The 12,451-nt window shown below is 46.9% G+C and overlaps 7 protein-coding genes across 7 annotated transcripts; 2 read left to right on the top strand and 5 right to left on the bottom strand.

Annotated features, from left to right (window-relative positions):
* Positions 1-164: 164 nt before the first annotated feature.
* JR316_0012352 (uncharacterized protein) lies at positions 165-1,481 on the bottom strand (the record flags this gene model as incomplete). The annotated part of the gene is made up of 2 exons (XM_047897977.1): positions 165-377; positions 405-1,481. 2 exons carry the CDS (start codon positions 1,479-1,481, stop codon positions 165-167), a joined length of 1,290 nt encoding a protein of 429 aa, XP_047742866.1.
* Positions 1,482-2,091: 610 nt separating this feature from the next.
* On the bottom strand, positions 2,092-2,967 carry JR316_0012351 (putative endo-beta-1,4-glucanase D; the record flags this gene model as incomplete). The annotated part of the gene is made up of 4 exons (XM_047897976.1): positions 2,092-2,261; positions 2,323-2,467; positions 2,520-2,621; positions 2,677-2,967. 4 exons carry the CDS (start codon positions 2,965-2,967, stop codon positions 2,092-2,094), a joined length of 708 nt encoding a protein of 235 aa, XP_047742865.1.
* A 1,920-nt stretch (positions 2,968-4,887) lies between these two features.
* JR316_0012350 (Dye-decolorizing peroxidase) lies at positions 4,888-6,781 on the top strand (the record flags this gene model as incomplete). The annotated part of the gene is made up of 8 exons (XM_047897975.1): positions 4,888-4,943; positions 5,008-5,227; positions 5,289-5,596; positions 5,658-5,968; positions 6,037-6,097; positions 6,156-6,436; positions 6,497-6,551; positions 6,622-6,781. The coding sequence occupies 8 exons, from the start codon at positions 4,888-4,890 to the stop codon at positions 6,779-6,781; spliced, it is 1,452 nt and encodes a 483-aa protein (XP_047742864.1).
* An 839-nt stretch (positions 6,782-7,620) lies between these two features.
* JR316_0012349 (Multifunctional methyltransferase subunit trm112) lies at positions 7,621-8,159 on the bottom strand (the record flags this gene model as incomplete). The annotated part of the gene is made up of 4 exons (XM_047897974.1): positions 7,621-7,647; positions 7,707-7,784; positions 7,837-7,920; positions 7,977-8,159. The coding sequence occupies 4 exons, from the start codon at positions 8,157-8,159 to the stop codon at positions 7,621-7,623; spliced, it is 372 nt and encodes a 123-aa protein (XP_047742863.1).
* Positions 8,160-8,352: 193 nt separating this feature from the next.
* JR316_0012348 (Exosome complex component rrp45) lies at positions 8,353-9,552 on the top strand (the record flags this gene model as incomplete). Its single annotated transcript, XM_047897973.1, has 5 exons — positions 8,353-8,513; positions 8,591-8,710; positions 8,830-8,932; positions 8,990-9,127; positions 9,217-9,552. The coding sequence occupies 5 exons, from the start codon at positions 8,353-8,355 to the stop codon at positions 9,550-9,552; spliced, it is 858 nt and encodes a 285-aa protein (XP_047742862.1).
* A 150-nt stretch (positions 9,553-9,702) lies between these two features.
* On the bottom strand, positions 9,703-10,821 carry JR316_0012347 (Fumarylacetoacetate hydrolase domain-containing protein 2; the record flags this gene model as incomplete). Its single annotated transcript, XM_047897972.1, has 4 exons — positions 9,703-10,067; positions 10,138-10,390; positions 10,448-10,537; positions 10,615-10,821. 4 exons carry the CDS (start codon positions 10,819-10,821, stop codon positions 9,703-9,705), a joined length of 915 nt encoding a protein of 304 aa, XP_047742861.1.
* Positions 10,822-11,629: 808 nt separating this feature from the next.
* On the bottom strand, positions 11,630-12,242 carry JR316_0012346 (L-tryptophan decarboxylase; the record flags this gene model as incomplete). Its single annotated transcript, XM_047897971.1, has 2 exons — positions 11,630-11,988; positions 12,053-12,242. 2 exons carry the CDS (start codon positions 12,240-12,242, stop codon positions 11,630-11,632), a joined length of 549 nt encoding a protein of 182 aa, XP_047742860.1.
* Between the last annotated feature and the right edge of the window lie 209 nt (positions 12,243-12,451).

Here is a 12,451-nt window from a genome sequence, read left to right as displayed (position 1 = left end):
CAGGTATGTGTGTTCCTAGGTCATAGAAAAAATAGGGTAAACCGTCATCATAGATAAATGGCATATAGTTTGTAGAAGGCCCAAAAATGAGGTTGCTGTTGGCGCAAGGCCAAAGATTGCTGTGGTTGTGGTACAGGGTGGTCGAGGTTGATGCAGTGATGGCCTCACATCCTCCATTGAGCACGCTTTGTTTGTTGTGCAACGAAATCCGCCTTTGAAATAGGGCCTACGTGTTTTCGCGAATCACTTTGCGCATCGCCTCCGAAAAACAATGGGTTGAATGAAAATCCAACATAGGAGCTCTCATCCATCCTTGGGGTAGGCGATTTCGACAACGGCGTGCTTGTCGACGACGAAGGAGGTTCGCGCAAGACCAACTTCAGGTTGAGAGATGACAACCTTACCCTCACTGGGGTCTGGGGTGCAGGCTTAGCTTCTGGTCCTTGCTCGAACGAAGATTTTCGTGAACGTTCGCCTCCTGAACCAACGCAGGTAGACGTCGACATGTTCGACATGTTCTCCAGCTCGGACTCGGAAAGTGTGTCGTCCGTGTAGTAATCGGCATAGGAGTTTGGGGATTCAAGACCTGATTCTCCGACGAGTGTAATGTCGTGTTCTTCCAGGTGAGCGAGGCGTTCAACGAGTTCGTCCTCCACACGATTTGAAAGCTCCTGTTCCACTATACGGGATTCCAGGCTCAACTTCAACCGTTCGATTTCTTTAGCCATTCTGAGATAATCCTTGCGATAGAGGTTGGCCAGCTCCCTCATCTCTTCTTCGTGTTCAACACGAAGCGTGCAAATAGCCTGTTTGCACTCTCCTACTTCCGCGATAAGATCCTTCACGTACTCCTCCGTCAACCTCTCCTTCGTCACTTCGTCCGCCATTTGTTGTGCTGCATGGGCAACGGCTGCTGCCCGCGATTTCTTCAGCGATTCCGCCTCCGCCATCAGGCTATTAATCTCCTTCTGCTGCTTCCAGATTTTATTTGACAGGAGTAGCCTATCGCAAAACGCCTTGAAGGCGTTATCAGCGTTGGATGCCTTGATCTCGCAAAGAGCGATCTGAAGATTCTTGATTTCCCGCTGCTGCTTCCATATCTTATTCTGGTACAGCAATTTTTCGCAGAAGTCGGTAAAGGGAGCACTGACTGCGCGCGCGGGAGCTTCAGTGGGTGGTCTCGTTTCGGCGGTGTAGCGGGGCGGCGAGTCTGATTCTGTGTCATGCTGAGCCGCGTACACCTGCATGCGTACGCGATGACGGGCAAAATTCTTCCGCTTCTGGAGGGAGCGGGAAAGATGCTGAGAGTAGACCTGCTCAGACTGAAAAGTCCTGTCGAGCTCCTCGATTTTGAGCAAAGATTCGTGGAACCGGGTTGTCAGCCTTTGGATTTCTTCCTTATCCTTGGCGGATTGATGTTTACTGGCTATTTCCGCTTGGCGATTTGAATGTTTCGCAATAGCGTCGACTACAATCAACATTAAACAAGTCGGAAGGAGATATAACAGTCCAGCTGAGTGGGAACGCGACCGTCCGACGTCAGAGTCTAAGACAGACTGTGCGAATTGAACGAAGCCAACCCTGCCTGCGGGTAGTTCCAGCTGCGTCGTATTCATGGCAAGCAGCAAGATTAAAACGTAATAAAGAAGGGGGAGATATCGCTATGTGGAACCCGCACACGAAATCTGTCGTGTTGGTGGTAGGTGGTTGGGCGATGCAAGTAATCGGAAGTGTGTGATTGTCTTACACGAGCTCGTTAAAGTACAAAAAAAAGCAGTCAGCCACCTAGGTGAGTGTCTACCTCATGCAAACCTCAAGTTCACTCGTTTTTTCGTGTTCAAGCTATCCCACAATCTAAGCGTTTCAGCTAAATCTAATGTGCTCTTATCATGTCTCTCAGGGTAAATCTTGCATCATGGAAAACATGCGTTAGCCGCGAGGCAGCCTCATCAGAGCTAGTAGCACGTGCTTCCATCCCCGTACAGGCTCTGAACTTCGCCTGGTCAGTGGTGCATATAAAGGAAGGCCGGGCGTCAGCGTTTCTATTGGCATCTACAGCCTAGTGTCTACTACTAGAGTTGGGTCGTATACTTACACTTGACAACTTAGAGGTGGTATCACTTCGAAAATCCTGGGTACACGGGCGGACCCGGAACCTAACAAATGCGCGGTTAGTCCATCAAATGCCAATTTGTAAAAATTCTTCCTTGCCTTGTATTTCTTGGGTACTGGCCAATAGATATCAACAAACAGGTCGGGGTCTGAATTCATATATCCAGTTCAACGAATTAAGTTTACTGGGCAAAGGAGACAGGAACAGACCATTTTTTCTAGAGAGATGGCCTGGAATCGAAACTTTTGATGGACTCCCTGTACCTCCTCCGGTAATCTTGAGCTGTGCACAGGACACAAAGAACTCAGGATAACCCGGAATGTGCTGCGCGATCTGCTCAGTCCGGACCAGGTACTTGAGAGGAAATTATTGAGACGAAGTTCTCTGAAAAATTTAAAATACCTACCTCTCCAGAAGGGACCTCTTTAGGAATCTTTACAGTGAATTTACTTTTTCCGAGTATATTATTAAATCCAAATGGATTCAAAGTTGGGCCCCATTCAGCAATCTAATGTACCAACAATCAGGCGGAACACAGCGAATATAATACCTGTCACGCGCACCTTGAACCATCGCTTTCCTGTTCCATCCCAGTCAACAACTTTTCCAGGTGCCTTGCCCAGGTAAATAGACATCGGTCCGGGATGATAAATGGTTTTATTCTCTCCTAGCGCCATGGTTATCATACTGCCCGCGGCAATGGCGATGGTTTGGGTAGCTTTCGATGTATTGATGTTACAGGTGATCTCCGATGCTGTGTAGTTTTTAACTGGTGCATTCTCGGCCGGTTTCCGAATGGCTGCAGTCGAACTTTGGGAGTCCCATAAAATTGTATCGAAGATATCTGATTGCATGTTACAATGTCAGATCATGTCAAAAAATGGCCATTGATGCTGCCAGGGAATTCCTTACAATGGCCGTAGGCAAATTGTGCAAGAAAGAAAATGCCTAGAGGCGTAGATATCTTCATTTTTTGAGTGGACAAGAGATGGGAACCAAAATGAAACGACTAATCAGAGTCCGCTCATATCTTTATCGTGTTTTTGGGGCCAAGACTGTAGTATTTAGAAGTATTTTTGCGAAAGATTAGTCCGCAGATCAACAACTACAAGGACAATAATATCTCATGAATGTCTTAACGGATTATGGGACTCCGTGGTGTCCTTACGAAGAAGACACAATTTCATCAAATAAAGGCATTGTCTCGGGCTTGAATGTTTTGAGTCTGGAAACATTTAGAGAAGTTTAGGAATTGATAGACGTACACATATGTATATAAAATTTATTACCACAGGATCGGAATAAGCAAGAAGAAAGTGCAGAGTATGACCTTGCATCACCAAGAACGTTCCTGCTGCCGAAACCTATTGACAATGGGTGAACATTAAGCGCAAGCGCCTAATAAGGTCTTGGCATGTCTATTCTTAGACAGGGTTAACTCGTCCAGATGAACAAGTGGCAGTTATATGCGTAACGCAATTATGCCACTTATATTCTGCGCATCTTAAAATGCGCTCTTCTCTGAGACACAAAGTTATATGCCAAATGATTTACTCCTCTACTCGAATTCGTTAGTCGGTTCAGTCCGTTCTTCCACCGCAGCTGGTCGATCGGTGTCTGTAAGTATTGATGCGGCGCTGACTTGAACAGCCATATAGATCCCTATATTGTACATAATGCGTATATAGTAGGAAACAATTCCTTCAGAGTTAGTGCTCCTGATTCCAGTATACAGCGGTAAAGATGTATATAGACCGCTCTTACTACGGTGATGCTTAAACTGACTGTAATCAGCACTACTACGTTGTAGGCAATGTCTAGTGCGAGTCGGTGGTATCAGTATACTATTAGCTGTACATATATAACATCAAGGCTGAAGCCATTACAAGACTGGAAAAATCAGGATGGAATTCCTGACAATGAACGATTGCTCATTAGGTTTAGTACAAGCCGCTGAGAAAGCACACGAATCCGGGTAAACCTTTGCCTGTCATCTTCTGTCATGGCGGATAGAAGGCTATGATTATCGACGCAAATTTGAGAATGCAAAATTCATTGGATGAGCAAATCATTACCCAGAAGTCAGGTAGGAATCTGTCACGACAGTCATTATGGGCGGTCTGGAGGTGTAAGCCCTCAGAAGGCGACCATCTACTTGGTACATGTAAGATGATATGGCAGAAGAATGCAAGGTCCTGAATCAATGGCCGAGGAGGGATTGGTAGAGCCTGCGCAGTCTTATTCATTAGTCGGGAAATGATCTATAATCTCATCCAAGCACTTGATAATAATCACACTGTCTAATTTTAACCTTCGAGAACGAAGAGTGGCCATGGGTGTCCGTCACTCATATGGGCGCGTGTTTTGTGTGGCGCTTTAGCAGTGCCTCAAAAAGTAATCTCGGGTAAGTTGGGGAGCCCCAGACGCCAATCAGCTTGAAAGGAGAAAAATAAACATAACGTCGTCGGCGATACACATAAACAGTAATTCATGACTGAATGACCCGCCTGCGTCGGATAGATGCAAAACCACCAGTGTCCAATGCTTATCCGCAGACCCACAGGATGTAATAGATATGTTGAAATGAACGGATGTGGTATAAGCCGTCAGTGTCCTTGATATACGGACTACATACTCCATGCTCCTGTTCGAATAGGCGCTGTTGATTATGCAGATCTTGTCATTGAGATCGCCCGAGTTTGCTATAAAAACCGCTCTAATTAGCTATTAGGACAATATCGTTTATACAGACGCACATACAACACAGAAGCAGAATGACTACCACACCACCTCCTGCACTAGATCTTAACAACATTCAGGGTGACGTTTTGTAAGCTCCATTTCTGCATTTCCTTGCGACAAATGCTCACTTTTAATGTATCCTATATTTACAGGAGTGGCCTCCCTAAAAAGACACAATATTACATCTTTTTCGCCATTCTTGATGTCGCGAAGTTCAAAGCTGACTTGAAGAAGTTCATCCCACTCATCAAGACAGTCGCGCAGGTCCTGAAAGACCGCGATGCGATAGCCGACCACAAGAAGAAAAAGTTGCCTGGTCTTGTGCCCATGGATGGCGTAAACATCTCATTTTCGCATACAGGGTTCGTCAAGGTCAGTGCTTGATTCGACTCTCTACGATGGTAGATATTGTTAATGTTGGGCGAATGCACAGCTCGGAGTCGATGACAGCACTCTTGCCCAAGGCGGCCCAACGGACCCCTTCTCACTTGGACAGAAGAAAGATGCCGTTACCAACCTCGGAGACCCCAACAAGCTCGACGGCAACCCTGACTGGGACGATGACTTCTTGCGTGACCTCCACGGGCTCATCCTAATTTCTGGAGAGAGCCACACATCCATCGACAAGAAGAAGCATGAAATTGACGTGCTGTTCAGAGTAGGTACCAGCACAGCGTCCATTGAAGAAATCACCACTATCAGAGGCGACGTACGACCAGGCGACGAAGACGGCCATGAGCAGTGAGTAACAGTCGCATTGATGATCTTGAAGTCGATATTAATCTATTTCATTTTTCAACAGTTTCGGTTTCCAAGACGGCATATCCAACCCCGTTGTGGACGGCTTCGACACGGTCATCAACCCAGGTCCCAAAGTTGTTCAGCCCGGTGTGATCCTCACAGGACACCCAGGCGATCCCGCGTCCAACCCGCGCGCTGACTGGGCGACGGACGGTAGCTTCCTTGCCTTCCGCTACCTCTTCCAGAGCGTACCCGAGTTCAACCAATTCTTGAAGAAGAATCCCGTCAAAAAGGACGGAAATGGGAACGCGTTAACGCCAGAACAAGGAAGCGAGTTGCTGGGAGCGAGGATGGTGGGCAGATGGAAGAGCGGTACGTTGATCAAGCTACCGAGATTACGAGCAATAAACGACTAAACGAATTGCTGGGTCTACCTTTAGGTGCTCCAATTGACCTTGCTCCTTTCAAAGATGACCCTGCCCTTGGAGCTGATCCTACCAGGTAAGCAACGTCCATGTCCTAGATACAGGACATCGACTAATGGTCGACGCAAACCCAGGAACAACAATTTCTTCTTCCAAGGAGAGATCAACTCCCAGCTCCGCTGTCCATTCGCTGCTCACGTCCGAAAGACGAATCCACGAAACGACCTAGAAGTCCCGCCAGCACCTCGTCCACCTATTCCCATCGAAGGCAGGCGCATCATGCGACGAGGAATCCAATTTGGCCCAGAAGTATCGCAGGATGAGCAGAAGCTGTCCAAGACGCTGCATGGACGCGGGTTACTCTTCGTATGCTACCAAAGCAGTTTGACAAATGGCTTCCAGTTCCTCCAACAATGTAGGTTCCGCTGAGCGAATGCAGTGAATGTCCATTTGATCTGATTTTGAAAATGTGCAGCCTGGGCCAACGCACCGAAATTCCCGCCGTTTGAGACCCAACCAGAAGATCCAGGGTATGTCCATGACAATACATTATATCATTTACTACGAATGAAAAGATTGACGATTTATGTTTCTGAATAGTTTGGACCCACTCATCGGCCAAGGAGCTCGTGCGATGTCCGGACTCGACCCTCTGGCAGAACAGACTGTGCTCCCAATGCCTACATTCATCACGGCGCGTGGAGGCGAATACTTCTTCTCGCCGTCCATCAAAGGCTTGAAGAACACCATTGCTGTCTGATAGTACTACTGAGTAGTTGACGAACATGAACATTTTTGTGGACTTCTGAACCTAGCATAGGCTTCAACCGTTATCGGAATGTTGTACTCGTATTTGCAAATGACATACTACATTTTATGGTTGCATGGTGTATTTGCTACCTTTCTGAACCTAGGTTTCCATGCATGGCTTGAAAGCTAGGTTAAGAACCAGATTTAGGTGCAACCTAGATTCAGGAATGCTTATGAATATGACAAGAAGTTGGAATCAGAATAAAATTGCACCTAAGATAAGAAAAGACTTGATCATCTAGCATATTTAGTTGTACCATAGATAGCGATATGTCTACATCTATTCCATTGATCAATTTACCATCAAAGCCCCTGAGAATGTGAACGTACCAGTGTAACCGTGTTAAGTTAACCAAGCTGACCATACCGGATGAGTAGGGCGATTGTTAGTGTCAGGAAAGTGAAGGAAAGTGAAGGAGCTAATTTGCTGAGCGAATCAGGAGAAGTGCAAGTATAACTTAAACCAACAGGTGTCCTTTCATCGTTTATCAATCACTCCAAAAGGTCATTTGCTGGTACCAATATTGATAGAAGTTAGTACTTATAACCTGTTTGAAAATTATGGGCCGTTTTGCGTGGGCTCTGGATCCGAGTGTAATCAGCTATCATAACATGTTGACGATCGAAAATGACATACTGTATTTTGTATTCTACGTTTGTGTTGAGAGTGTAAGTATACAAGTGTATTCCGGAGTGTGGGTCTTAACAATGCACAAAATGACTGTTGACCAACTTATGTTGAGTTTGGATGTCCTGAAAAGCTTTCTTTTCCTTCTGATGCAATTCCATTTAGCCTATTTCATGTTCGGCCAACAACTGAAAAGAAGAATTCATCAACTTCTGCACGCAAAATGACAAATGACTGAGATAGTCACCATGTTCGGGATTCCGTTGGAAATGGGGTATACGTGCTTACAATTGGGACATGTCATCGATCCTTCTTCGACGTGAATCTAAAATGGAAGTAAATCATATAACTGAGACCGAAAAGAAACAAAGACGTACTTCAAGAAGGACATGATGGAGGTTTTTCAGAAATTCGTCGTCTAACATTTCAGGTTGCTCCAGAGGCAGTGATGTATCACCCAACTGCAACAATCGCGTCATCTTTCCCATCCATCTATGTAGAAAATTTTAACACGCACCTGCCTGGCCGTATCAACCAGAGCCTTCCACTCAATCTTGGGCATGAACCCCTTCAAAAAGTCTGGGTTAAAATCGGCCTCCCTGATCTCCAGTTGCACATCTTTGAACTCCAACGGAAAGTTGTTCGTGTTGCAGTCCTTAGCATGGCAGGCTAAAAGGTTATGAGTGATCAAGCGGACCATAACGCGGGTAGGATGAGGGTGTGGGTGTGTGAAAGGACGATACAGACGACGATGGATTTGACCAAAGTGGATTCAAATCAAATACAAATCTAAAATTGATTTCGCCTGCATCGTGACTTCAATTTCTTCCCTCCCACCGTGAAGATAACCAGTCCAACTCAATTCTGTTCCTCAACAACATCAATAACATACAATGAGGCCTCCATCACCATCGATACCTGAAAAAGAGTTCCTCTTCAGCGCGCTGAAAGAGTCTCTTAGAATAGATGGCCGCCTCCCGCTCGAAATGCGCACTCCGAACCTGACGTTTGGCTCAGAGCTTGGTTGGGTCGAGTGTGCCCTTGGTAAAACACGGTATGTCTGTTTTCTTTTTTGTATTATGAAAATATGACTTACCAAGTGTCTATCTGTTATGGATCTGTGATGTGTAGGGTGCTCGCGCAGATCGATGCAAAAATGGTGAAACCTCTTCCAGAACGCCCATTCGAAGGGATCTTGACGATACACTCGGAGATCTCACCTATGGCATCGAGCGAATATGAACCAGGCCGGTAGGTATGTGATCTTATGGAGTCACTTCAGACGCGTTTGATTCCAATCCCATTTTCCCAATCTCTCTTTGTACCTCCCTACTCCCTTTTTCCTGCTCTCTATTTCAAAAACCATGTAGGCCTTCGGATGAAGAAGTTACAATTACACGAATGCTCGACAAAGTTCTCAGGCGAAGTGATGCCCTAGATAAAGAATCTCTTTGTATCCTCGCCGGCCAACGGGTACGTCCATATTCAATTCAAATCATTTACTTTCAATCATAAACGCGCTTTGCTTAGGTCTGGCACATCAGACTGACACTGCACTTCTTGGCAGACTCCGGGAACCTCCTCGACTGCGCTTGCCTCGCAGGTATTGTCGCTCTAAAACACTTCCGACGCCCAGACGTTGAAGTCGTAGGTGACGAAGTTACCGTTGTACGCACCCCCGTTCTTCGAGAGAAAGAGTACAGCCAGCTAATCAATCATTTCCGTTTCTTCTCTATCTATGACACATCGACATACAGCACCGACCTACGGAACGCGCCCCCGTCCCACTCGCGATCCACCACACGCCCTTCTGCTTCACGTTTGCCTTCTTCCCTGAATCTTCTTCTTCTTCTACACCGCCCGTTCTCGATCCATCTCAGCTAGAACAGAGGCTCAGCGCGGGACTCGTCTCCATCGCACTCAACGCACAAAAAGAAATCTGTGTTCTCCAAAAGTTGGGTGGTGTACCCCTTGGTACGGACGACATCCTCAGACTGGTGGAAGTTGCGGTACAGAAAGCAAGGGAGACGCATGAATTTGTGGAGGCGAGATTGAGGGAGGATTGGTTGGGGAGAAAGGTTGAAGTTCGGTGATTTTTTTGTTCATTTTCCTGCGCTTTCCTGGTTTGTATCCTTTTTGAATTTAAAAATTTCCATGTTTGTTTCTTTACCAGTAACAAAAAGGAAAAGTGATAAAAATTTAGGTGTAACAACCACGTAACATGACATATTGATGCAAGATTTTCATGTGTACTTGATGGCATTGGTGCAAGTGCCCACATTTTCCAACCCCACTTCAACCACATCCCCATTCTTAAGCCAATTCGGGTTCGCCTTACCCAGCTGCACACCACTTGGCGTCCCCGTAAAAATAACGTCCCCGGGCAACAATGTTGTACCCATCGAAAAGAACGAGACGAGATGTTTCACGCCGAAGATCATGTTTGCAGTGGTGTCGTTCTGTTGCGTTACGCCGTTGACTTTGGTCCACAGGTTCAACGTCTGAGGGTCCTTAATGATATTGGTTGACACAATGGCGGGTCCCCAGGGTGCCCACCCGTCTGCTCCTTTACCCATTGAGTATTGCGGTTGCGGTTGTCCGCCGCGGTCTTCAAGTATGCAGTAAGATATAATTTCAATTGAATCAATGGGAGTGCGGGTCCAAATTCTGCTACTCACCGATCTGCCAACCACGATGCGACACATCGTGTCCGACCGAATACCCCAGTACATGGTTGAGCGCCTCATCATCCGAGATGTTGAAAGCCTTTTTCTTGATTACGACCACGAGCTCGGTTTCGTAGTCCATCTCGGAGGTGAAGTTGCCTTGGGTCTGGTAGCCTGCGGTGACTGGGATCGGGTCGGAGGGCGTGTTGAGTGCAGTCCAGGGCTTGTAAAATAAAATTGGCCATTGGGGTATTGAGACCCCTGCCTAAGTGTAAAACAGATAAAAGGAGAGTTTGGGGATTAGAGGGCAGGGGTGCCGTACCTCTTCGCTGTGCGCAACGTAGTTAAAGCCTACACAACGGACGGTCCGCACACGTTCGTTTGGGAGAGGCGAGAGTAGGGTTTTGATGGTCTATATGATCTCAACGGATGAATTCACGTCCTCCACGAACAAATATTGGATTTTTGACGAATTAGATATGAACGCACTTTGGCTTGATTTGTGATAGTGAACTCTCCAAGAATGTCGCCTGTGATCACCCGCGCAGACTTGCTTTTGGATGCATCGGTTGTGTCGGAAGGAAGAATGGCGTCGCCGTAGTACTCTTTGTTGTCCGTCGAGATGAACCTGACGAAACGCTGGGCGCTCGCGAGCAAGGGCAGAGCAAGAGTAATTGAGATGGTTATTAGGCGCATGGAATCTCCGTTATGGAATCTGCTTCTTGAGCTTCAGCAGAGGATTTTATGCTCGGTGTGTGTGAGAGCAACAGATGGTAAAGGGCAGAACATGGTTCTTGTGCCTTTAGGCTGCCGAAGTGACCTACTAGCTCTGATGAGAGCTTCAGGTCGGTTTAGGCTCAACGCCAACCAGACGTCTGGCGTTCCTTGACACAGAACCGCCAGCTATGACCTAGTATCATGATTTCTGCCTGAAGATCTTGTATCCCATGATCATCTCAAAGTACAGAAGTTCATCGAGCGGCTCATGGTCAACTCCAGAGTTTGTATGAGATCCTATGCCAGCGTAGATGTTCCACGAGACCTATGGTTCTTGTCGAAGCAGGGGAGCATCATGAGGGGCCGGAGTAAACCTTGCGCTCTCCATCGTGGAATACAAATAGCTAGTCAAGAAGCAGCGAACCTGGAGAAGTTATGAGCCGATAGGTACTGAATATTTTTGGGAACTTTTATTCCAACGGGCCGCCGGGAACGTTAACTATTAGATCCTGCGGAGATGTGTTTGTGGTGGTGACACTAATCGTGCAGATGATGGTAGGCGGCTAATCATACTTGACGTTGGAGGAAATGCATAAAGCAGAAGATTTACATGTGCTCAGGTTACGATATTGTTGTGGTATTCTTGGATGATAAAATTGTATGCAAGAGTCCTCCATTCACGATCAAAATAAATGGCGTTATGCATTGGCTACACAAACTAAGGGAAAGGCTTTGCAACGCTCGTAGTTTATCGTCCAACGCGTTCGGATCGGACAATAACGAAAATTCAGTTGGCAGGAGATACTTGAGCGAGGATGGAGTTAACCAAAATGTGAGTGTCAGGAATGACATGGTCGGCGAAAGTGATGTTGGCCTGAGGACCAGATAGCAAGACATGGGTTGAGCCGCCGAAGCGGAACATCCCAAGCTGGTCGCCGGTCTGGACTTTCTGTTGTTCATCGACGCTGATAATACAGGTAGACACCTCGACCATTCCCACTCCGATGAAGCACATAAGACCAATGTCAGGGTTGTCGGCTTGAATGAAGATGATAGCGCGTGTGGCGTGCCATGCCTGCGAGCGGAGCAGAGAACCGTGTGGATCGCCTTCAGCAAGATCGGGGTCGCCTGGCTCTGCACCTGCGTCTGGAAGCATAGTATGTGCCGGGAACAATTACTGTTCTAACAATTGTTCCATTGACGGGGCTACGCCAGCGGTGATAGTCCTGGGGGCCCAGGAACGCTTGGTATACTGTGCCACCCACGAATTCTTGAACGAAGGGTTCGCGGTCGGACCCTATGTCAAGCATGTCCCAGGGAGTACGACTGGCCTTTAAACCAAAATTGATCGTGTGCCTTGACTTTGCGCGAGATGTGATATACGGTGGATTCGCAGGCATTGTGAATAAGAGACTTATATTGGCTCTCGAGGATAGGACGAGCGTCGGCTTGGATTTCGCGGGTGAAGAACTCGTCCCAGGACGTGTATCCGCGGTTAACAGCGTTAGGCGAGTCGTTCTGCCGCAGTGGGCGGCTGTGTTGAGGGCTGTTTGGTAATCTCGTTACATAATAATAACAACAACAAAAATAAACAGACTAATGAGTCCAA

The sequence above is a fragment of the Psilocybe cubensis genome, chromosome 12, assembly GCF_017499595.1.
Source record: "Psilocybe cubensis strain MGC-MH-2018 chromosome 12, whole genome shotgun sequence".
In the NCBI taxonomy this organism is placed as follows: Eukaryota; Fungi; Basidiomycota; class Agaricomycetes; order Agaricales; family Agrocybaceae; genus Psilocybe; species Psilocybe cubensis.
The sequence above is the reverse complement of the archived record's forward strand: the minus strand, read 5'-3'. Positions and strand labels throughout refer to the sequence as shown.